Raw genomic sequence first — 26,432 nt, 5'->3', positions numbered from 1 at the left:
ATAAAAACTGGGTGGATTCACTTAAGCATAACTTTGACTAAGCTTATTATCTGTAGAAATGCTTAAATATTACTTGTTTCCTCAAACCCAGCCTTAAAAACAATAAAAAGCATGAATATTTTTAATAATTTATTTATCCTTAAGTCTAATTTTCAGAGTCACTGATCTTAAGCCAATGAGGTTAAATATATTTCTGGCATTCCCATTCCCTGTAAATTAATAGCAAAGGCTATGTAATTAAGTTAATTTAGAGAAGGCCCAAATTTCATAACCTGTGAAGCATGGTAAGTATCTGAGTTGTATCTGGTTTCCATTTGCCCTTTTGTCTCCTCTTTGGGCAGATAAACTTCTCTGACCATGAACATTGAAACCAAGGGGAAATTTTTTAGGTCTCCCGGTACTAGCTTTTTGGGAAAATTAAGGAAATGATTTTCCTTTTTGTTGCTTTTTAAATAATGAAGCAATGATGAGGGATTGTTGTCAGCTTTCTTTTTATGGTGGTAGATGTTTTTAGTTACAGTGGGGTTGTTTTTTTTTTTCCCCATGTAGTAAGTTTATTTACAAACATATCCAATATGCTATATATTATATAAAAGAGGATGATCTGTATTTCAGGATTGAGCTTCTTAAAATGCTCCTCTTTGTAACTGTTTCCTGGATGAACTAAAATATCCTTATTTCTTAAGCAGTTGGTGTCTTACTATAAAGAAAGATGCGGCAAATCTGGATCCAAAGTACAAAGTCATCATAACTAGTAACCGCCACTTATTTTCCACTGAAAAGGGCAAATTCTTCCTTGGCCCCTCCTCGTAGTGGCTGCTATGGACCACAGAGGTTGTGAGCCTTTGGATGCTCTGTCCCGCCATGGTACTGTTGGAGGCTCTGTGAGAAGCGCAGAAGCTGAGAGCAGAAGAAATGGCGATGCCAACTCCTTAGCTTTCACGACCTTGTCAGTTACAGTGTTTTAATCTTAGATGCTTTTTCTTTTATTTCAGAGTCTGATAAGGAGGAGAAACCACAAAGTACTGTCGTACCCAAGGAAGTGACCCCAGCCCTGTGCTCACTAATGAGCAACTATGGAAGCTTTTCTGGGTCAGAGAGTGAGCCAGAAGGTAAGTTGTGGCATCAGTTGGTAGAACTATGCTTGCTGTGTTTTATTTATTTGCTTTCTTTTTTATTTCTACTGTGCATATCAGTGGCATCCAGGCTGCACATTCTTTATTTGATCTCCAAATTAACTTTTTCATTTGATCCAGAAGTAAAGTTAGCATGGCATAAAAGAAAGCTGGAAAAGTGGGAAGGAATTTTTCTTGCTACTCCTGGAAAAAAAGGCATTAATAATGTATGTAGATAAGAGACTAGAAGGAAAAGAGAAAATAGTCACCAATGGACTGAAAGAATCAGAGAAAATACTAAAAGATACAGCAGCAAAGGGTCTTCCCTCTCTGCTTGAGAACCTTTGTCCTAATGTGTCTAGCACCTTTGAAAGGTAGAGAGAGGTCCCTTTTAACAAAGATCATGATAGAATTCCTTAACCGGTGCTAGTGCAGTGCTCTTTACAGTGTGTTTACATAAATGCTCTCACTTTGAGAACATGACGACCCTATGCTTTTGTTTGCATTAGCCTGGGTGTTCTAAAGGTTGGAAGAAATGGAGTTCTTTCCAGAGTCTATTTGATAAGTCAGCAGTGTTCAGGATACATGTCTTACCTTTAAAGATGATGTCACAGATGATAATTTGTGGGGCCTTGTTTTGAGATTTGTTATAATGAATGAGTTTAATCTCCTACAGCACCTATCTTAGGGCAACCTAAAAAAACCCTGAATAGGCTGTTGATCTGGTGCAGTGTGGCCATTTTTAATCCTGGGTGAATGTTAATAATCCAGTGTGTTTAGTGAATACACCTGTGTTTGTTGTGGAATCCTGACTGTACCTCGTAATTTTGTTTAGTCTTGACTACAGGGAGAGAATTCATGTAGATATATTTCAGGACAAGATGTGTATTCAAAGTAGGAGCTGTACTGAGGATAAGAATACAGGGTCTTAGTATATAGAGAGAGAGTGAAGAGAGGACTTCAATGTAATTGGATGACGATGGCAGCACTTTTCATATGGATTAGGCCGTGGATAATCAGTGTTTGTTGTTGGGGATATTAATAAGGAAGAGGGGGGCTTTCCTCTGAAAGATAATGCTGAAATACATCTCTAACATGGGAATTTTAAAAATAGGCCTTGGCTTTCGATAGTAGCTTGTTAAAAGCTACTTGAATTTTGAAATACAAAGTACTGTAGCTTTATCAGAGTATTTTTCTTGGCAAATGATTGCCTTTTTTTTAAATTTGTTTTTTCTTTTAAGAAAAACAGTATTTATTTCTTACTCTTGTTTCCTGCACACTGATGTGAAGGTGGAATTATTCTTTGAACACATATTAAATTTCCTGCTTATTCGTTATACTTAGAACAGGTGATAGGAAAGAAAGCTAGTACCAGATTACTGAATCCCTTAAAAGCAGTGCTTTCTTCTCTCTCTTCAGATGTAATGTTTAATAGTTTTATAATCACATATTCATTTTGAGGTTGTCACCATTTTTAAATAAAAAGGAAGAAAGGAAGCTAGAAGGGATCTTTGAGATCACACCCACCCCTTAGTTGTATAGAATCCTAAGCTTGGAAAGGATAAGTTTGCAAAGCTAGTATATGTCAGAGCTGATATATAAAACCTGATTTTAAAGTCTAAGAAGCCAACTCTATTGCCTTCCATTATAGTCTTTCTTTATGTGGTATTTGCTGTCTTACTGTACAGTAATGCATTGTCTTACCTCTTTTTAATAGATAACAGAGGATATTAACTATACAAAGATATATTTGATTTTGTATGAATGAATTTTGACATAAAAATGACCTGCTTTGAAGAGGAAGCCCTAAATCTGTAGGATTTTTTTTGTGTAGTTGAATTCTGCTTCAATTAAGCCATTCAAGTCACCAGCAAGTTTCAAGCCTCCATTGTTAGTTCTGGGCTGTGGGATGGGATGTTGACACAAGAAAGACTGAAGCACAGGAAGAGGCTTTGCTCTTTTCTGCGACTCTTAGTATCATTGAGATATAAATGGGAAAGAAAATTATAATGAGTAGTATTTCCAAATAAATTGGTATCTGTCCTGGTTTTGCATGTTAGCTTTTCGTTTACCATATTAGAATTTGAGCTGAGTTTTACAACTCCCAAAAATTGTTACAATGTGTCTTCAAATTGCTTTGGTTATGTGACTGGGAGACCTCCAAATTGAGAACTGATTCAAAGGCCATAAACCAAAAAAGAGGAATTAAAGTTTAAAAGAATCAAATGGGGGATTTTTTCTTCTTGTTTGTCTTGTGTCAGCTTGCTATACCAGCTCGTGGCGCCAGCTCACTGTCTTCTTTAGAAGGCACTGAGATCCAAACCAGTGATAGGTTTGGTAGGCCAGGAGCCCAGTTGCTTCAGCCACATTTGCTTCCCCAACTGGGGGATATTTAAAATTTATTGGAATTGATGAATATTAGCTCAAAATATGTTGTTAGACTGGGAAACATTATAAACCTCAAGAAAGAGAAAAATATAAATGGTCCCAATTCCTCATTCCTTAACACAAAATTGACAGTATAATCTCTGATTCATATGGCTTAGCTGTACCTACATTGGAGGTGGGTGATCAGTCCTTGAAAGAAAGGGAATAACAGAAAGCAGTGCCCTGGCTTCTCTTTTTTTTCCTTTGATTATTATTCCCATAGTTTTGAACTCAACAAAGTTCTTAGCTCCAGTCTTTCGTGATCACATTTCTCTTCTTTTTCTTTTTTTCTACCACTTTGAAGGCACAGAATCACCCCTATCATCATAGCAAACTTAAGATAATGCTTACTGTATACCAGGCACAGGTTTATGTACTTTACTCATATAATTATTACAACAATGTCACTAAGTAGGCACCGTTATTTACCTCCACTTAATAGATGAGGAAATGTAGGCAGAGATAAATAGCTTGTGCTCTTCACATAGTTAGTAAGCCATAGAGCTAGAACTTGAACCTAACAGTCTGCACCTGAGTCCGTATTTGTTAGAAAACTCTTGTGTGGAACTCTTGAGTATTTAGGAGTTTGAGGGATATTGACAGGATTACCACAGCCTTGTCCAGATTATTGAACCTAGTCTCCCACCTTCTAAAAGAAATCCTTTTGTATCATATTAGCCTATAATTGATGGTAATCAAAAATATAGGGGAAGCAGATGTGCCTTAAGTGCTTGGGCCCTGTATACCATATGGGAGTTCAGGGTTCGATTCCCAGGGCCTCCTGGTGAAGGCAAGCTGGCCTGCGTGGCGAACTGGCCCATTTGGAGTACTGGCCCGTGCAGGAGTGCCGGCCCATGTGTAGAGCTGGTGCAGAAGGTGACACAACAAAAAGAGACACAGAGGAGAGACAATAAGATGCAGCAGACCAGGGAGCTGAGGTGGCAGAAGCAATTGAGTGCCTTTCTCCCACTCCAGAAGGCTGCAGGATCGGTTCCCAGTGCCACCTAAAGAGAAAGACAAGAAGAGAAGACAAGCAGACACAGAAGAACACACAGCAAATGGACACAGAGAGTAGACAGCAAGCACAAACAATGGGGGCGGGGGCAAGGGGATAAAATATATGTGTATACACACACACACAGACAGAATAACCATTCAAGGCAGCAGGGAGATAGATTCCAAACTTAAAACTTATACATTTTCAACTGGTCATATAGTTTTCTCATTTAATCTGTTAATATAGTGAAATACATTGATTTTTAAATGTCAGAACAACCTTGGGATAAGATCTACTTGGTCATGATGTATTAACTCTTTAATATATTGCTGAATTTGATTTTTTTGGTAACATTGTTCATGTAATATTCCTTTGTGTGATCTGTAGGATTTATAATGATGTCCCCTCTTTCATTCCTGATATTAGTAATTGGTATTTTTTATCAGTCTTGCTAGTTTTTATCAATTTTAGAAGTCTTTTCAAGGAACCAGCTTCTGGCTTTGTTGATTTTTCTCTATTATCCATTTCTGATTCTAATTTTCACTCTTACTAGGTCTTCCCTCCTCGCTCTCTAGCTTTTTACAGTGGAAGCTTAGAGAACTGATTTTAGACTTTTCTCTGTTCCTAATGTAAGCATTTAAACCTATAACTTTGCTTTCACATGTTACTTTAGTTCCATTCCACAATTTTGACACATTTTAAAAATATATTTATATCTAAACATTTTCTAATTTCACATGTCATTTTTTTTTTTTTGACCCATGGCTATTTAGAAGTATGTTGTTTAATTTCCAGACATTTGGAGGTTTTCTAGATAGTTTTTGCTATTGTTATTGATTTTAATTCTGTTGCAGTCAAAAAACACACTCTAAATACTTTCAATGTTTTCAATTTATCAAAACTTGTTTTATGACCCAACACATGAAGATTTATGTGAACCTGAAAGAATGTGTCCTGGGTTGAGTGTTCTTTCAGTGTGAGTTGATCGGTAGCGTTATTCAGGTCTTCTCTATCCCTGCTTATTTAATGCCTAATTGTTCTTCAGTTGCTGAGAACAGAGTGTTCAAGTCCTCAAGTATAATAGTGGATTTGTCTTTTACTCCTTTTACTTCTGTCCATTTTTGCATACATTTATTGAAGTTCTGTTATGGGATGTTATTGTTTGATCTTGATGTTTTGACACCTTATCATTATGAACTGTCCCCTCTGTGTGCCTGATACTATTCCCTGTTCAGAAATCTACTTTGTCTGATTATTGACATAGCCATTCATGTTTTCCTGTGATTGATGTTTGCATGTTATCTTCTTACATCCTATTACTTTTAACCGCTCACTATACAGGAAGACCTTGCTTTGCACTATATTCATTAGTGACTGAGATTTAATCTCAGTTAAAATCATGCAGAGCAAGAACTGTACATTTAATATCAGTTTCTTGTAGACATCATAAAATTGAGTCTTGCTTTTTTATCCAGTCTGACCATCTCTGCCTTTTAATTGGGAGTGTTTAGACCATTTATATTTTAATTCTATTTTTATTATGGTTGGTTTTAATTCTGCCAGCTTAGTGGTTTTTTTTTTTCTTCTTCTACTTTTCCCATCTGTTTTTTGTTTCATTTTCCTTCTTTTCCTGCCTTCCTTTAGATTTATCTTGTATTTTTAGAATAGCGGAAATTGATTTATTAGTTGTACCTTTTTGTTTTAATTTTTACAAGTTGCTCTAGGTATTACATTATGCAACTTATCACAGTTGGTTTTCAGATGATATTTATACCACTTCACATCATTTAAAATTTACCTTACAACAGTATACTTAAGGTTTTACTCCTCCCTTCCTTTGTGCTATTGGTTTCATAGTTGTTATTTCTACAGATGTTGTATAACCCACATACCTTGTTATTTTTGCTTTAAATAATCAATTATCTTTTTTTTTTTAGGAGGTGCTGGGGATTGAACCCAGGACCTCATAACATGGGAAGCAGGCACTCAACCACTGAGCTACATCTGTTCCCCTCAATTTTCTTTTTCTTTTTTTTTTTAGGCCAGTAAAAGATTTTATTGGAATGTAGAGGAAAGAACAGAGCTTGCTTAGATATGGGAGAGAAAGATGGAAATACACACCAACATTTGGTGCAGGCTGCTCTAAGCAGAGAGAGCCTCCCCTCAATTATCTTTTAAACATGTTTTTAAATAAGAAAAAAATGCCTCATTTGTTTTTCCACATATTTACCATTCCCAGCACTCTTCATTCTTTCTATAGCTCTTTGTGGTGGTCTCCTTAGTTCTTGACAATTATAGCTCCCCAGCTGTATTTTGAAAACATTGGAATATATCATGAATGCCTTGTAAAATCATACATTGTTTTAAGTTATTAAGTAGCCAGTTATGTCTGGGAGATTATTACAGCTTTTTTGTTGTTGTTATTTTTAGGAAATTTTACCTGTTTTTGCATTTGGTTTTTGTTTTTGTGTTTGTTTTTCATCACACTTAGAAACTCCCATCAAGACCGAAGCAGAAGTTCTGGCAGAAAATCAGACTCTTCATAGCAGTACTCCTCAGAGTCCAAATCAAAATGTTAAAGCAACTGTTAAAAATTTCCCAGAAGCCAAGCCTGAGAATCCAAAGAAAAATTTTAAAAGGATAAACTGTAAGCAGAAAAAAGGTTATCACAACTATCAGACATTATTTGAACCAAGAACACACCATCCATATCTCTTGGAAATGGTAAATGATTTCTCTTTATATTTTAATCTTTATTTTTTCTCATCATAAAGAACCACTGGGTTTTTCCACTGTATGTCAATGTGTTTTAAGATTACTAGAGATATAGCTTCCTTGAAGACTGTGACTCATCTGTGTTTCTTAGTTCTGAGGCTACATTTAGTGTATAGCTGATGTTCAGTAAAATGTAGAATAGAGTTTTTAAAACTGCTTGAAATAAAAGAATCTATAAGTGACTGGTTGGTAAGGAAATGTGTATTAAGGCTTATTAAATTTTTAATTTTCATTGAACACATGTCCAGCTAAATAAAATGGCAAATTGAAGGGAGAAAAAAGTTTTTAATAACAGTAAATATCTGTTCAAAAATGCAAAGTAATGGAAGGTAAAAATAAGTAAGGTTCTTATTTATTTAATGTTTGCATTGTTGGCTTTATTCTCAGCATGATGTGTTCAAAAAACAAGTATCTTTCTTCAAATTATAAAGAGGAGGCAATGTATCTTTTGATTCCAAGTTGTGGACGTGAAGCTTTCCAGAGTTCCTAGATTTTCATGTCTAAGTGTGATAGGAATATCCCAGATTTTTAAGTGGGGCTGCCAGACCATCCGTTGGCATTCTGTGAAAAGCTGGCTTTTGCCTCATCAGTTAAGTGCGTATGCTGTAGCTAAAGTGTTCTGTGGCTTCATTCTGTGAGGTGACGCATATAGACAATCACTTCTTATTAAAATGGAGCTGAAAGAGAATCTATTTGGTAATTTTCAGCACTATATAAATGAGATTGCATTTTTAAAGTGTTTATCCTACCTTATAAGGGGTAAAGGAAATCATCTTTCCACTCAACCTTCCTGTGCAATATATTGGAACTACATTAATGACATCAGAAAATACATTTATTCACATCATCCCTTTTGGCAAATATGTAGAATTTCTTGGTCATGTAGTTATTCTAAATACCAGAGATTCTTAGTTTTCTTTCACTTACAATAAGCACAGAAATGGATGTTATGAAAGTCAAAGAATGTTGGGATTTTTTTTTAACTACCAGTTTCATTGCTATTATATATAATATGTCTATCTAACTTACCAAGTTTAGACTAATAGATTTGGGTTTGACGGTCCTTTTTTGACGTGATATTTACACTAAAGAATTGCAGACTTTTAAATCAAAAAGGTTTAAAAATGTCTACTGTCAAATATTCTTAGATTGTTTCTTGAATATATTTTACTTACCAAGTAAGCCTTTTATTTTTGTGTTTTAGCTTTTAGCTCCAGATATTCGACATGAAAGAAATGTGATTTTGCAGTGTGTTCGGTACATCATCAAAAAAGACTTTTTTGGACTGAATACTAATGCTGTGAAAACTGAGGATATATAGGTTTCCACACACATAACTGAAGCATGTAAAATAGTATCATCTTCAAGTGGAGGAAAACCTTTTTTAAAAAAAAAAAAAAATTTGGATTAGCAAATTGTAAGCCTCATAAGATATGATGTTCGATTTTTAAGTCATTCCTTTGGATCTATGCAAATAAATATATAACTGATTCTTAAAGCTGTGTCAGTATTGTTGGGATGGTGCCTAAAGCTTGCTAGGAGAATTTTACTCTGTATCTGTATTTATTTGTATGTATTGCTGTCGTGTAACAAGGCTGCTATTAGGCCAGTTAAGAATTTGAAGATGCTGGCTTACTAGGGAAGAATAAAGCATTTTAAGTATTTTAAATTCATCTAAACAAAGCTGGAAATTGAGGAGATAAATATAGTCATTTTGCTTTTAATGAGGAGAGTTCTTTAACTGTAGCAATTGGATTTTTTTTTTTAACTTTTTCTCTTTAAAGGAACTTTAGATTACATAAATATTACATTGAAAATACAGGGGATTCCAATACACCCCACCCCCTCCCCTCCTCTCACACTTTCCACCATTAAGAACATCTTTCATTAGTGGTATGTTGTTACAATCGATGAGCACATAATTAAAGCATTGCTACTAACCGTAGTCTGTAGTTTATATTGTATTTCACCCTTTGCACCACACAGTTTTATAGGTTTTGGCAAGATGTATAATGGCTTGTATCTGTCCTTAGTGATTCCAATATCCCAAAAATGCCCATGTTCCACCTATTTTTCCCTCTCCCTCCCCCCAGAACCTCTGGGGACCACTGTCTTTTATCAGTGTTACAGGTTCTTCCATTACTAGAGTAATAATAAGTCTACTTTAGTTCATAGTTCCATTCCCCCCTTGTGTTTGCTCATTTCTCTGTCTTGAGGATTTGGGGATGACTATGTCCACTCTGCTTCCATTTGAGGTTTTTGGGGGGGATATTTTTAAAACAGCGAGACGTCAAATTAATACTATCAGAAAGTCTTGAAATTTGCATTTTTCCTGTTTATTTCAAAAGACATTTAAATTCACCTACTAGCACCACTTAAATAGCTCAAATATTGACCATTTGAATGATTACTGTAGACATGTCTGTGTATGTTTAGATTTGGTTGAAGTCTTTCTTTTTGATATGGTTCCGAATTGGACCTGTTTTACCCCTTTGAATAGGTAGGCAAAATATAGTACTTGAGAGGTTCAACTCATTTTTTAGAGTAGAAACAATGGTTTATAAGATAAACCATTTTAGATCAGTTTTAAGATTTAATTAAAATCCATCCTATATAAAGGTAGTAATTAAAATCTTTAAATAAATTTTAAATAAATAAAAGCTGCTGAGATCATTTTGTAATCCCAGAGATTTTGCTCTTTTTTTCTAGTCACTTTTCCTAGCTAAAATTATAGTTCTACCATTTTGACATGCAGCTAAAAGGGGTTAAGTCTCTTTTAAAAATTAGTCCTTTATAGTTGAAAAATTAATTATATATGATGTGATTTTTCAAGCCTGTGAATCTTGGCTGCAAGAAGAATAAGAGAGCTGAGAGCAGCTATCAAGCCCTTTCACCCCCTCCACAGTATCAGCAAGATCCTGTGCCGGCTCCTGGAATACCTGCCATGGGACACTAGTTAACATTGCCGACTTGCGATCATAATTCATATTAGATTAGTGTTTCCCAGCCTTGTAACTACCCTACTCCCCCAGTGAGCCCCTATTTTGGAAAATTGTCTGCACACTGTATTAATTCAGTTCATGTAACACTGCTGAGTGCCATGACTGTGTCATGAATTAAAGGTACAGAATGTCTCAGGCCATGCCTGACATCAAGAAACTTGAGTTTTCATTTTTATATTATTCAAAGATGTGACTACCAACCGATTGATCTCATGAGGATGAATTATCTAATATTGCAGACTGAATTGACCTTCCAAAATATGATCTTGTGAATCTGCATTTATGTCACTGGTAAGCACACCAACTCCACAGGCTTAAAATGCATAGATGGAATTCACAGACTCCTGGTGTATTTTCACAGACCACCATTTCTCCAGGGATGTTAGTAATCCCTGCTTTAAGGTATATCATGCAGTTTTATTTTCAGTCCTTTTTTTTTTTCCCCCAATTCAGTATTTAACAATATATGTATATATATGACTCTGAGTACTGTTTTGGCTATGTCTAACAGTCTTTAGCTATTATGACTATTGCTTCATTTCTAATGAAAATTTAAGTTTCTGGGTTTTTAAAAAAATTTTTAAAAATTTAACCCAGGAATTATTTTAAAGTGTGTTTAATTTCCAAGTGAATAGAATGTAGCTTGCATAGTTTCTACTTTATGGAATACATGGTAATATTTATGAATATTCTAAGTGCTTTGCAGAGAGGAAGGGTACTTTGGTTGTTTTGGGATACAAGACTTTAATATACAAACCTTCTATATGTTATCTTGTCCATTTCATCAATTGATTTCTGAGATAGGAAAACATTTTATGATGGTTGGTGAGATTTATCACTTACCCACCTCAGCCTCCTCTCATGGTATAATCGTGGGGTTTTAGTTTCAGATTAATCACTTTTGTGTGTTGGGGTGGTTCTTTTATTTTGACATTGTACATAAACAGCTATTTAGACAGCTCTGCATTTTACTTTTTTGCTTCTCACTACTTTTTCTTGCATCCCAGGGTTTTTACTGAAGCATATCAAAGTAATTAAATACTAAATCCATTATTCACTTTTTTTTAAAAATTGAATTTAGAGTTTTAAGTTCAAAATCATTTCCTTTCAACACTTCGAAGCTAAAACATGTGTTTTCTAGCGTCTAGTATTGCTGATTAAGTCAGACACCAATCTGATTATGTTTCTTTTTTTAATTGTCAGTAATCTGCTTTCTCACCCTTGAAGAAATTTTAAGATTTTCTTTTTATGCTTGGAGTTATAGAATTTCCCCAGTATGTGTCTAGGTGTTAGGTCATATGACATTGATTCTGCTTAATCCATAGTCCTTTCACGCTGAAAAATGGTACCCTTCTTGAAATAAAGGCACTCGAAAAATGATCTCTTTGATGATTTCCTCTCCACTTGTCTGCTTCATTTTTATGCAGCTCTTACTAGATGTGTGTGAGCCCTCTTGATGCACTCCTCTGTCACTGTGGTATTTGCTCTTTTTCTCTGTTCTGAAAGATTTCTTCAAATGTTATCTTCCAGAACACTAATTTAGTCTCAAGCATGTCCATTACATTATTATTCAACTTTCCTAGTTCATTTTAAATTTAGTAAAGATTGCTTTCTTAGTCCAATTCCTTTTTTTAGAGATGTAGTATCCTTAAATTTCTGAGGATGCCAATTAGAATTTTTGCATTATTTTCTCTTCCTTGAATTATTTTTCTTTCACCCAGTTATTGCCAGTTGTTCTGTTTATTCAACTTACCAATTATCCTTATCCTTTGTTATCCATTCTTAGATATTAAAGAGTGAGTCACCTGATTAATCTGTTGGTGGTTGCTGTGGACTCTTGCTGCGTTTCTCTAAGCCTTCTTCCTTCAAAAGGCATTTACCTTGACGGAGGAGGGCGCGTTAGTCGATAGGCTTCGTTTAAAGCTGGGGAGCAGGCAGAAGATCGAGGCCCCTGTCCCACCCTCTTCTCTCCCAGGCAGAACGACTCCCACCTCCCCCAACCACTCAGTTTTAAAGAAGAGGAAAGGTTAGGACTTGACTAGCCCAGCTCTAGGCCTCCAGCTTTCCTCGGAGCTTGCAGTCCCTGGAATTGCTCTGACCTGGCAGTTATCTCCAGGGCCAGTTTGGGCCGATGCTTCCCTCTTGTTTCTTGCCCAGCTAATCACAGTGGTGCTTAAAGTTTGCTGCATCAGAATCACCTAGAGGGCTTGTTGCAACCCAGACTGCAGGGTCCCGCCCCCAGAGCTAAGAATTTCAGAGGCCTGGGTTGAGGCCTGAGAATCTGCATTTCTAGCGACTTTGCAGGTGATGCTGATGTGGCTTCTCTGGGGGATCCACATTTTGGAAACCACTTTGAGGAACATTTGAGGAGTTTCTTAAAACCTCTGGTTTTCCGATGGCACCCTTTCTTGTATTCCTTAACTCTGCAATTCTTTAGTTCTTTTAAAAATACATCATTTCAAGGGATTTAGAGCATGGAGAGGTGGTCAACTGTTTTAATACAGACTTTCAGCTGAATCTCTGTATTCATTATATCCCTCAGTTTTTTGAGTAAACATCTTTAAATTTTTTCTCCTCTTTATGACTTTTTAAAAAAGCATCTTAGGGAAATTTCCGAACAGATGACCAAAAAAGTAATGTAGTGACATCTTTCTTCCCAACCATCAAGCAGCTTCAATTTCTCAGTCTGGCCAATCCTTTTTTCCTCTTTACCTCCACTCATTCCTTCCAACCCCACCCCCTGCCCCAGATTACGTCAAAGCAAATGCCCAGGCACCATTATTTTATTCCTATATATATTTCAATACATAACTCTAAAAGGTAAGGATTCTTTTTTTAAAAAAATTAATAATTCCTTAATCCAGATATCCAGTCTTCAAATTAGGGTCTATGACTTTTAAGAATAGTTGAGATCGTTCTATATCTTGCACTTGGCATCTTGTTTTGTATATCAAAAGTGCCATATCAGAAAACTATTTTGATATGTTTAAACCATCTATTTTATTTACTGGTCTTATCACCTTCCTCTTTTATTAAATAAATTTTAAAAAGGCATTTAAACTCTGAATTGGAGTATGAGAGGCGGCACAACTTATTTAATTGTGAACATGCTGATGCAGGCTTTATTGAGGTCAGGGCTACCACCGGGTGGGAGAGGAGGACAGGAAATTAACGAAGGAAAGCAGTGGGCCTCGAACCTCCGCAGCCAGCACTTAACAAGCGTAAGAAAATTTCCCATCCACTTCTTTTGTCCAGTCTGCCTGATAAACCAGACTGGAAGGGCCTAATGGGTCACTCCAGGAGAGGAGAGGTCGCCTCAGAGTCTGGCTTGGTCCTGGCCGAATCCTGCTAGCACCAGTTGAGACGTCCCATGAGGAGTGGGACGGGAAGGGAATGATTTCTTCGTCCAAACTGGGAGAGGGATAAATGTGAGTAAATGGAGTAATAAAAAAGACAAATATTCAGAATGTACAGAGGGCCCTTGGGAAAAAGACCCAAAGTCAAAATTCTGTTCTTTATAGCAGTTACTGTAGATTGTACCCTGGAGCATGAGGCATCCTAGGAAACCAGGTGTGGCTAATGTTTAGGACACTTTATGGGTCTTCTCATCAAGTGAGCGACAAATGTCTTTTATGGATCTTCCTTACCCAGTTGACTTAAATCAGTCTTTGCACGCACCCAGGAAAAACGACAGTGTCTTCACTTCGGAACCTTTGGTAGGTTTTGTCAAAGATTGCACATTCCTGCTTCGGGCAGTTATCATCTCCAGTTGTTACAGGGAAATGCCACCATTCCTGTATTCCTGGGTCACATATTTGCAGTTTAGTGTCCGTGTACCTTTAACTGAACTACAGGCTTTATCTGAATTTCACCAGCTTTCCACTAATACCTTTTTTCTGTTGCATGATTCAGTCCAGGATATGGCACTGCATTTACTAGCCGTGTGTCTTAGTTACCTTGTTTTTAATTTTTTGTGTTTTTTTTAATGACAATATTAATATTGTAAAAATTCAAATGATACAGTAGTTTATAAACTAAAAAGTGAGATTTGTTCTACCCTAGTCCCTTACCATCATATTCCCCAGAGATACCACTGTTAACAGTTTGGTATGTATTTTCAGTCTTCAAAAATACATATATTTACAAGTATTTAAACATGCGTGTATAAATTTCATTTTAAAATAGAAAAACATCAGATCTGTTTTGCAACTTTTTTCATTTAACAGGATGTCATGACTAGACATGTATAGAGAATATGTGGATATGCATGTATATATAAGCCTATATATATGCTTTCACTTTTTAAATCATTCCCCTATGGGGAAACATAAATTGTTGTCACTGTTCTCCAATGTTAACAATGCTACTGTAAACAATGCTAACAATACATTGTTAACATTGTTTATAGTAGTATTGTTCAATATATATACACAGTATATACATAGTATATATATAGTATATACACAGTATATACATAGTATATATATATACATAGTATATAAAATAAATACATATATAGTATCTGTGTGTGTACATGCACTTATCTAAATATATATACTATATTATACTGTATACTATAATGTACTATAGTATATATAATATATATAATAAATATATAGTGTCTGTGTGCGTGCGTGCACTTATCTGAATATTTCTATAAGGTGAGAATCTTAATAGAACTGCTGGATCAAAAGTAAAAAAAAAAAAGTCAAATGGCCTTTAAAAGGCTATACCAAATTATATTCTCATTAAAATGTTTAAGAAAGTATCAAAACTTGAAATAAGGAAAAAAGATTACTGCACACTTTTAAGGGATAGCTGACACTTTTTGCTGGATGGCAATTTACTATTGATTCGGGCCCGTAGATGTTATCTTGTAGAAGATAGCTAGGCTGCAAATTTCTATCTGGTAAAATGACTTAAGTGATTTTTCTCTGGTAGAAGGCAGGTTACAGTTTTTTAGCCTTGTAGGACTTGTATCTAGCTTTGTAATCTTATCCCAGCATTCTTTTCTGATGTTGTAGTTCCCTTGGCTGCTCATGCAAATACCACGCTTCATGGGAATTTATTAGCTCGCCGTCTTCAGGCTACCGTGAGGAGTCCCGGCCCCATCGAGGCCACGCTCTCTTCCTGAACACTGGTTCCCCGAGGTCCTGGCCTTGGCTTTCCTGTTATATGGCATGCACACTGGGCCTCTCCTCACCTCTCTCTGCTCCTCAGGGTTTTGTTGGCCTGGAACTTCTTGCTTCCTGTGACTTTCTGTCTCTGTCTGAATTTCATTCCACTTAAGAAGGATTCCAGTAATAGAATTAACTTCTTTAAAAACTTCTTCTTTGATAAGTACACTAGAATTTCCTTTTACCCACACTCTTACCAATATTTTAAAATATTAAAAATATTTTACTAGTTTTGCTGATGTATGAAATGTGCCGGTGTGTAAGACTCATCCTGTTTTTAAACGGAAACCCTTCTTGAGAGGTCAAAACTTAGAAGGCAGTAGCAAAAAGGTAAACCGCTTTATCTATAAAAAATAAGGGGATTAGAACAAGAAAACATCTAAGGTCCTCTTCTGTAGTTCAGCAAAATAGGGAATTAAAACAAAACAAAACACCGGGTAACAGATCCCTATCTCACACCATCCACAAAACAGAATAAAGACCAAAATGTAAGCAAGAGATTGAAATATTGAACAAAAGGTTAAGATCCATAATAAAGTGTTCATACAAGTCAAGGAGTAAAAGACAAGCAACCCAAGAAGAAAAGAGAAAAAGGATGAGAATAGTCAATTCACATATACAATGGCCAAAAATATATTAAATGTGTATCCTCACTAGTGTCAGGGATATGCAAAAATAATTCTTTCACCTGACAGAGTAACAAAAATTATAATTTTTGCTGTTTTAGGATGTTCACATCCCTCAAAGAGGCAATCTAAATGTAACCTGTGTTATATTTGCAAGTTCCAACACTGGAGAGCTGCGCTGCTGCTCTGGATGGGGTGCTGCTAATAAAACCAGCTCTCAGTTTCGGGGTACCCTGTAGGAGGGGCACATCACCCCAATTTAGGACCATGTTGGGGATGGGAGGGGAAAGCCTGGGCATTGCCTGGTCTTGAGGCACCTGAGTGGTGAACTCTGAGCTCTAAAGAAGTTTCTCTTTTTACTTTTCTTGGAAGATGCTGGTGCCATACAATCGCATACAATTGTATAGAATTATTATATAATTTTAGTTCGTGCTATCTTTTTAGTGTCTTTAATGGAAGAGTTATTTAAAAAGGCTACTTTTTATTCCTTTTTATGCTCTTTTCCATTTTCTTAAAACTCCTCAAACTGCTTCCTTGTTTTATTTGGGTAGTAGCAGCAGCCGATTGACAAATGCTGATTTTACAATCCTAACCACTGAACAGTCTAAAGATATCCTAACCCATAATTGGTGCTTTTTTTTTTAATGTTAAACTGACCTTTTACCTGCTCTCTCTTTTTTTTTCTTTCCCTTCGTCTCTTCTTATTGGGGTCCTGGCTTCCTTATGTCTTGAGAGAAATGTCATAAATCAGTATTATGCTTAAGAGCTTCTAAGAAGCTGCTATCGGAGAGACCAGTCAATATTATTTGCAAATGAACTGCGAAAATCCCAGAAAATGGGGAAATTCTTGAGAATGCTAATGTTTGAAAACTAATTAAGGAAAATATCTTCTTTCAGCTCTGGAAGTTTGTTTTAACTAATAACATTGTCTTGATTCCTCTGTTTCTGCATGTTTATTTAAAGCTATGCTGAATCACTATGATAAAAGATCTATTTCCTTGCAGAAGCTAGAAAAAGAAAATGTTCTGAATGTGGTATGTATTTGTATTACAGGGCTAGGTGCTTTTTCTACTGGTTATTTTGAAACTTGGGTGTTTTCAGGTACAGATTTTTAGTCCATAGCTAAAATAATTAAATTAGATGAGCACTTAATAGAATTCATACAGTTTTGGGTGGGAATGGTGATATGAGACTGGGAAACAAGGAAGACTTTCATCAATAAATGTGAAAATAGGAGCTCTGAAAGATACTGTTTTAAAATCAAAGAACTAAAAAGAGAAAAAGATTAAGATAAAATCAAATTTCCTACCGAGTCTGGCTTGAAGCACCTATTTCAATAGTACCTATAGGCCTGAGGTACCTATTTCCTTTAATTATCTGTCCAGGTGAAACGGCATTTGAAAATTAATTGCTTTCAGCATCAGACCCTATATTACTTGGATGTTGACAGTGTTTCCCAAAACTGGGCTGATCATCTGAATCAGCAGGAGCTCAGTTTTAATTGAGAGGTTCCTGAGTCCTCCTACCCTGAGATCTTGATTCTGAGTATGCAGCAGAAGCCCCTGCAGGCCTGGTTGCATGTTAAAATGCAGATGACTGGGCCCCGTCTCCAAAGTTTCTGATTCAGTCGATCTGGGATGGGGCCTGAGAATTTGCATTTCTCCTAAGTTCGCAGGAGATGCTGCTGCTGGGAACCACGCCTTGAGAACCACTGATACAGACTGCCCCCCAGATGCCCGGGCATCAACAGGAAGAAACGACGGGCCGAATTCCGTGGCAAGGCCTTGAGTTCTTGTGGCTCAAGCCTTTGCGCTCCTTTTCCCTGTTTGGGGGTGCGGGGGGTGAGCATTAACAACTGGATCTCTGCTTCCCTGGGAGGTTGGGGGTGTGTGCCAACACTAGCCCAGGCTTGGGAGTTGTGTCCATCTGGGCTGTTTCCCATTCTTCGACCTTGGCCTTACTGTGACCTTGGTGGCTCTCAACCTTGCTGAGCTGCAGCCCGGGAGCTCCAGCCATGCTTCCCCCACTCTTCCTGGGCCGAGAATGTGCTTTCCCTTTTCCTGCCATCGTCTTGTTAATGCTTGCTTACGCTTGGGCTTCTGCTCAATCATCACTTCCTCAGGAAAGCTTTTCCTGACCTCCCTTCCTAGGCCAGATCCTCCTATTACACATTCTCAGCACCACGAGCTTGCCCTTAGCTACTGCCACAGCCGCAGTGTTGTGTTTACTTATCTGATCATTTGATTTGTCTCTCCACTAGACTGCAAGCTGCGGGGCTCACGGAATGCAATAACCTGACTGTCTGTGTTCCCTGTTGTGTTTGCAGCACCAAACACGGTGCCTGGCACATAGTAGTGGAAAGAACAACAAGAAATGGGGTCAAACATCATAAACACAGCTGCCAGAGAGAGCAGACATTCCAAAATTGGCTGTATTCCTGCCTGTGGACTTCCAGAAGACATTCCATTATTCTTACAATAAATTCCCTTCTTTTTCTGTCACTTGCCAAAAAGTCTTGACAGTATAACTACTGTTTCTTGAATGTTACTATATATATTAGGCATTTAGTGATGATCTCACTTTTGACACTGATCTAGGAGATCAAGAATCTTAAGGGGAGTGGATGTGGCTCAAGCAGTTGGGTGCCTGCCTCCCATATGGGAGGTCCTGAGTTCGGTTCTCGGGACCTCCTAAAGAAGACGAGCAGACAACGAGTGGACACAACAAACACAGACAACAAGTGGAGACAACGAGCAGACAGACAATGGAGCCATGTCATGGGAAAGTAAAGAAATGAAGTCTCCCTCCAGAGCATATGACAACATGGATTAACCTGGAGGACATTATTTTTTTAAAAAAAGCATCTTAATACCTAGGGTGATACTCTTTCCTAAGATTCTAAAAACCAAAATATATTGTAAAGATGTGATATGCAGGTAGAACCTGTATAACCTGTATTTCTTTGGTTTTATATTAAATAAATAGAGCAAAAAGCTATTTGGTGCTCATAGTAGACCCCTGTGGTGGTCTGTGGAGGTAGGGGTATATGGTGCCAAGGGATAGTAGGGTCACTTCCAACTGCTTACGAATATATTAATATATTCTGCATATAGTAGAATTTCATAGTGGGTAACTCCTGGAAAATGCACTCACCTTTAGTGACAGCGTGATTTTGTCAGTGGCCAGAACAAGACATGACTAACGATATGTATATATTGAAGCCACATCTGTGTCAATAAGAAAAGGGATTATATCCATCGACTTGCCCAGAGTCTCAACCACCGTAGGTCCTATAAATAGATCCCTAGTGTGGAAATGTAAGCAATTGAATTGTCCTCCTACCTGTGCTTGGTTGGATCCTATGTTTACAAGTAATCCGCGGAAGAATAGCGGGAGACAGTTCTCATTTAGTTTGTCCTGGACTATCTTTTCAAGGATAGCAAAAAGCTTTAGAGTTTGTATAGCAAAAAGCTTTAGAAAAGAGAGAACGTGTCTCCCTCCAGAGCGTGGGCAGCTGTGCTTACTGCACATTATAAGAGATCCAGGCTCCTAAAGGCAGGTTTCCTCTCCTGCCTTTACTTAACCCACTGCCCGTGCAGGCGTCACCTAGCCCTCTTCCCAGTGTCATGTGCAACTGGAACTTGAGAACCAGTGTAAATTCTGACATCTGGCTACTGTCGTTTGCCATGAGTTATAAAGTCCCTTTTCTCTGACCCAGGAGTTTTGTGTCCTCTAGCGTCCCCCAAAATGTGGCAGGCTAACTTGTTAGCTTATAAGCAGGGTGAAATCTCAGGCCCTTCACCATTTTTGACAATGAGATTTATCTATAGGAAAAGCAGTGCCCAGTGGTCATACTGACTCAGGTGTCTCTGTCCTCATGACAGTGGCATGAGGGACAGAATTGCCTTTGTTGTTTGCGGACAGGTCAGTTTCCAAGCCTACCCAATTGAGAACATTCCTGGAGCATGATTTAATTAAGATGAATAAAGTCCTTCTGGAAGATGGCAACTAGTACCTGGGTTCTTAAACCATTTTTGTTAATGAAACCAGACTGAAAGTGTTTATCTATCAGACTCTTATCAGACTCTGGTCAGGAGAAAGAAACCACAGCAGTAATTCTAAGAGATGATCTGAATATAAAGGCTTGTTATCCAGGCATCAGGGAAGAGAAAAGGTAAAGAGGAGGCAATGGACCATCCCTGGGGTAGGAAGTACAGGAAACAGCAATCACCCATAAGCCTGGGGAAACAAAAATTAAGAGGTTGTGATTTCTGAAACTTAGAAGCTTGAAGCAGGATCCCACAGAGCTGGGCAGAAGGAGGCACTGCCTGGCTGTTCCTGGTTCTTTGGACTCTTAAAAGGAGACCGTGGAGCTGGCATTCAGACCTCTGACAAGGGGATGCTGGGCAGCGGGTGCTGCTGTCCCTGAGAGGGGAGGGACGATGGTTTTGAGGCTGGTTCTGGAAGTGCTGGGAAAACTGAAACCACCTGCTGTTACCGGCAGCTGCTGCTGCTGGGATGAGCTGGGTGTTGCTGCAGTAAGCCGAGAGGGACGGGAAGCAGCCAGCCTTCCAGCCTCCCTCTAGTGCCCCCTATTGGTGGACTCAGATGGAAGCAACTGGCCGAAGGAGGTCTACAGAGTCTTAGCCCCAACTGCACACAGCAGAGGATCAAGTTCAGGAAACTGGCAAACAATAGCTTAAAAACGGGCACGGAACTTAAGAAAGCCTTAAGTTTGACTAGTGGTCTGAGGGCGGGAGGGGGGGCACTTGGCAGTTGCCTAAAGAGTGTCCGGCATTAACTTGAACTTCATGTCTTTCTTTAGGCAGGAAAGGGAGGAGCCGTGGACAGCTCACTTGGAAATCCTGTATTAATACTTGGCAGCCTGGGCGATGACCTGGCCTGTTTTGTAGCAAACCCTGCAGCGTTTGCTGGATGGAGGGAGGAAGGAACAGATTTGGATGATCCGAGCAGATAGGGCCGTTGGCAACTTTATTAGATTGCATATAGTTTTATGAGCTTGTCACAGGAGCTTGTGCAAATCGCCATGTCTGTCCCACACCCTGATAATGACTGAGATACCGTTTAAGAGAGAGAACACCACAGATGTTTCATTTTATCCCACCCACAATTTGTGGCCTATATGTCTTCGTTGGATGCAATTTGACTTGTAATCTGTCAAGCAGGACACAAATGAGAACTGGTATTTATTATTTACATCCTTTCTGGCCCTTGGCTAAGTTTCAGAGAGGTGATAGGTTTGGGCATTCAAGGAGATAAAGAAAACAAGAAGCAAAAGTTCAGAACTTATTATAAAATTAAGAGAGTACTTTTATTCTCTTCAGATTTGGTGTTTACACATATTAGCCATCCTGACCTTTCTTTTTAAATCCAGAATTTGGACTCAGATAAACTGGACAGATACCTCAACAGAAAGCCGTGGTCCACATGCTCTTGCTGTTTTAAAAGGGCAGTGACTGACTTTGGCCATGGAAATAGCTGAAAGGTTTATAATGGACTATTTTTAAAAGAGCCATTTATTTAAACTGCTGGTGCTGGGGTGTGGGACAAAAGCTCCTGCCTGCGCCTCGCAGGGCTTTACTGGTGAAGAGTGGCACGATCTAAGCTGTTCGGGAGTCCAGCTGGATGTAGGGTAGGGGCATTCTCGTAATGCTCTTTGGTCAACCTTTATTCTACGACCCAGTTTATTTTATAGTTCTGATTGTGAATGTGGGAGGCCGATTTCATTCTTGTTATCGCCACATGGCTTTTAGGTCAATCTGTCATGGGTGAGGGTTCGATTAAATCATTATCTCAATGACGACATGCATCATAAGTTTACTACCTCCTCAAACAGAGTTGGGAAACTTTTTCCAAACATAGAGGATGCACACAGTTCTAAAATGCTTTTTCTGTGTTTTTAAATTAAAAGAAAAAAAAGGACAGAAGAACGAAGAACAAAGAAGTGGGCTTGGGGAGAGAAAGACACCCCTCCCCCACAGGGTTGAGCAGGGTTACCGGAAACTCTTCCGCTGGATGGTCAGCTGGCCGTGCAGGCTCGGCTCAGACCACCAGTCCTTCAGAGGCGCTTACTAACACTGCCAGGCTCTGAGCAGTCATGGGGAATGGACAGTCGCTGTGATTTAGGATCATACCATATAATAAGTGCATGCCCCTGTAAATAAACCAATGACTTGTGAGCACTGTAAAAGAGAACAGGATCTGGACCCGCAGAGGGACACTCGTCGAAGACTGCAGGTGATTTCAGAAGTGGTCTTACTCCCTCAGGCCACGGTAGAGGGACGTTACAGACGGGAAAAAGAATGAAAGTCAGCATTGCTGGGCTCAGGGAGGAGGGCCCAGGCTGACAAGGAAGGACAGGGCGAGGAGAAGCTGGGTGGTGTGTTTTGGCCTGCAGAGAAACTTTGAAACTGCAGGGGACCCCTACCTCTTTTGGGAATCTTACTGTCTCTTAGGTCTTCCCTTGCATTTCTGCTTCTCCTATAACAAGCATTGTTTGTCCTGCACTTGGTGTTTTGACCAGAGAAATAATGGAATAAGACAGATTATCAGCAATGCAGATGGGCTTTCTGGGGTCACCGGGAAGTGCTCCGAATGGTTTCTGCCTAGGTAGAGTGGAAAAAACAGGTGGTGGGAGAGAGCGCTTTGTTTATTGCCAGACTTGGTGGAGTCTGAATAGTTGTGTTTTTTTTTTTAAGGTTTATTTATTTACCTTCCCCCGCCCCACCACCCTCGTTGTCTGCTCTGTGTCCACTTGCTGTGCGTTCTTCTGTGTCTGCTTGTCTTCTCTTTAGGTGGCACCAGGAACCGATCCTGGAACCTTCCAGAGTAGGAGGAAGGTGCTCAATCTCTTGCACCACCTCAGCTCCCTGGTCTGCTGTTCTCTTATCGTCTCTCCTCTGTGTCTCTCTTTGTTGTGTCACCTTGCTGTGCCAGCTCTCCGTTCCAGCCAGCTCACCTTCACCAGGAAGCCCCAGGAATCGAACCCTGGACCTCCCATATGGTAGACAGGAGCCCAGTTGCTTGAGCCACATCCACTTCCCTGAAGAGCTTTTCTTGTACTGAGATACAGTCACACACCATACAATCCATCCAAAGTGCACAACCAATTGCTTTTAGTGTTGTGCATTCATCACCACAATTTTAGAACAATTTCATTACTCCAAAAAGAAATACTCCACACCCCTTAGCAGTCACCTCACAATCCCTCTATCCTTCCCTAGCCCTACATATCCACTAATCTAATTCCATCTTTATAATTGATTTATTTTTATGTATTGTATAAATGGAATCATACAATATGTAGTACTTTGTGTCTGGTTTCTTTCACTTGGCATAATGTCATTGTCAGTGTTGTTACCTGATATTAACCTCTCATAACATTAACATATATAATATTTGTTCAGTTGCAAAGAAAAACAGTCTTACATATTCAATGCTTTCTGCATTCATATTTCACATGAGGTTTTACTATGCCATACAGTCCCATGTTACATTATTTTAGCTTTCCTTGTAGAAATTTACATGACCTTAGTCTTTCCCTGCCACACCCATATAATTGCACTGCTAGTTACAAACATTATATGGGGTTTTAATCTTTTCTACTCATTTCCAAAGATTAACACACATCTTTTTAAAATCAATTCTGCATAAGTTAACCCTCAGCTTTCCATTCTCTAACGTCATTCTATTTTCTGGTGACCCATATTCAAGTTATTAACTCCATGAGTTTACACAATATATTTAGCTGAATAGCTTTTTATTTCTAAAGGATTGCTCAGGGGATATTAAGCTCACTACTGATTACTTGCTTGTACACTTACTTTTATAAAGTTTTATTATCCTGAGAGTGGCTCCAAAAAGGATAATGTTATTTTTCAGCAGTGTTCAATGGTAGGGAACTCTTGACTGGTTGGAAGTTAACAAATGTTCTACTGAATACCCCTCCCCTAAAATCATATTTGTGTAAAGGTTGGGGTCAACACTTACTAATTTCTCAAGTCTCATACATATATACCTAAAGGTGGTATAAAGGAAATCCACAATATACTGATTGGAAGGGAAATCCCAATTTATCTGGAATCTTCTTTTTAACAAAAAAATGTTATTGATACATATTAACAAAGCATAAATCCATCCAAAGTGTACCATCATTGGTATTTGGTATAATCACATAGTTGTGCATTCACCACTTCAATCATTTTTAGAGCATTTTCATTATTCCAATTATAATGATAATAAAAAAACCAACCAAACCTCATCAGCTCTTAATCTCTCTATGCTTCCCCTGCCAAACATAGCCACTTTCTGTTTCCTTCTCTCTAGTATATTTGTATTTATATTTTGTGAAACAGTCTTATATATACAATATCACCCATATCCGTGTTTTACATGAGGTTTTACTATCTTATCCAGTCCCACGTCAGTTTTTAGCTCTCCTTCTAGTAATGTACATGACCTTAGACTTTCCCTTTCGACCACGGTCTTACTCATATAATACCACTACTAGTCACAAACACCACGAGGTACTCTCACCACTTCCATTCATTTTCAGAGGTTTAAAACAACTTTTTTACTAATTCTGCACAGATTAACCCCCCCACTTTCCATTCTCTACCCTCCTTCTATTTTATGGCGGCCTATATTCTAATTATTAATTCCATGAGTTTACATAGCATATTGAGTTCCTAATAGCACAATCATAAAGCATTTGTCTGAATCTTCTTTTTACAGCTTTATTTTATACATATTGAAATTACGGCCCTCTGAGACCCTCTGTTAATTTGCTTTGCCACTTAGGTGTGAGGTGGAAATCAAGATTATTCCTGTGGGGTGGAGTGCTTGATTACTGAATGAGTGAATGAATGAATGAATGAAACAATCACTCAAACATTTACTGAGTGCTGACAACGCACCAGGAAAGATACCGTGCTCTGAAGGTATTTTAAACTAGCCACGGAATGGTTCCCTCTTGTTATTTGCTAACTGAAGGAGAGAAGTGTTTTTTACAAGGAGGATCCCCCCAGAAATGATGTTATTCTAGGAGACTGAGTCATTCAACAGATGACTGTGCATGCCAGCCCTGTGCTGTGTGCTGGGGATACACCGGGAGATGAGACCCAGACTCTGCTGTCGGGAAGCTCAGGGGGAGACAGACAGGGAAACTCGCGAGGTGGGGCCCAGAACTGCAGCTAGCCCAGTGCTGCAAGGTCAAGGATGGACAGCAGTTGGCCAGGCCAGGGGTAGAGGCGAGGAGCAGGGTTATGTAATCCAAACAAGCCCTTGCAGCAGCTCTGTCACCCCAGGGGCCTCCTGAGATCAGACCCAGTTTTAGAAACTGAACCCAGTGGCAAGGCTTGCAGGTCACAGCCCCTGCCTGGTGGGCAGGGGCAGGTGCTGTTGTTACCCCAGAGAGGGCTGAGGCGAACTTCGTGCCATAGGCTGGGTCCAGCTGGCGAGAGCTCTCCTTGGGAAAGTGGAGCTTAACTGGAGCTTATTTTTTGGTGCTGATGAAAGGATGACTCCTGGGCCCTCTGAAATGGAAACCATCCTCACCCCTCGATGACTGGCAGGCCTGGGCCTGGCACACAGTGCGCATCGTTTGGTCATTACAGACGCCCGGCAAGTACAATGTGCTTGGGGCTCCCCCCTCCCCCAGTATCAAATGGTGGATAAAATGGGAGAGCTGCCCGGTGAGAGTCAACCATAGAAGCCTGGGAACAGGAATAGCTGTTCCTTATGTCAACAAGAAGGCTTTTCTGTGTGTGTGGAATTAAAGAAATGCAGCTCACTTAACTGGTCTGGCGAACTTTCAAAAATGTGTGTTTGCTTCCCCCTCCCAGGAACATTCTGTTCATGGTTCAAAGGTGGCAGCTTTCACATAAAAGTACAGCAGGAAGTATTTAAGTTAGATAAAAGGAAGGACCGCTTGGCATAATGATTGAATGCAGGCATGGGTTCCCAGGGGGATTATGGAATCCTATTTTCACTTACTCATAGCCTTTCCTATTAAATAAAGTAAATGGTAAGGGAGGCAAGGCCTATTCCATCACCCTGCTTTAGGATTCAGAGGAAATGGGAGTGACTTCTGAACAAGAGCTTTTGCGGAAGCTTCTTGGGGCTGAGCAGGCCTTGGAGTGGGGAGTGTGGAGGGCTGCTTTAGTATCCCGGGCTGCTCAAGCAAACACCATGAACTGAGGCAGGCTAAACAGCGGGAACTTAGGAGCTCCTGGTTTTGAGGCTAAAGGAAAGTCCCAGTCAAGGCATCATCAAGGCAACGCTTTCTCCCGAAG

At 38.9% G+C, this 26,432-nt stretch overlaps 1 protein-coding gene across 1 annotated transcript in view; it reads left to right on the top strand.

Moving 5' to 3' along the window:
• Positions 1–8,812, top strand: part of NUFIP1 (nuclear FMR1 interacting protein 1) — a 43,429-nt gene extending 34,617 nt beyond the window's left edge. The window contains exons 8-10 of the mRNA XM_058276652.2: positions 996–1,112; positions 7,031–7,263; positions 8,519–8,812. Of these exons, the coding sequence (XP_058132635.1) occupies positions 996–1,112; positions 7,031–7,263; positions 8,519–8,635 (467 nt within the window). The 3' untranslated portion in view covers positions 8,636–8,812. The remainder of the gene's footprint in view (positions 1–995; positions 1,113–7,030; positions 7,264–8,518) is intronic.
• The last annotated feature ends 17,620 nt before the right edge of the window (positions 8,813–26,432 follow it).

Source organism: Dasypus novemcinctus, chromosome 15, assembly GCF_030445035.2.
Source record: "Dasypus novemcinctus isolate mDasNov1 chromosome 15, mDasNov1.1.hap2, whole genome shotgun sequence".
Classification (NCBI taxonomy): domain Eukaryota; kingdom Metazoa; phylum Chordata; class Mammalia; order Cingulata; family Dasypodidae; genus Dasypus; species Dasypus novemcinctus.
Note: the sequence above shows the minus strand (reverse complement) of the source record. Positions and strands in the feature narration are given on the sequence as shown.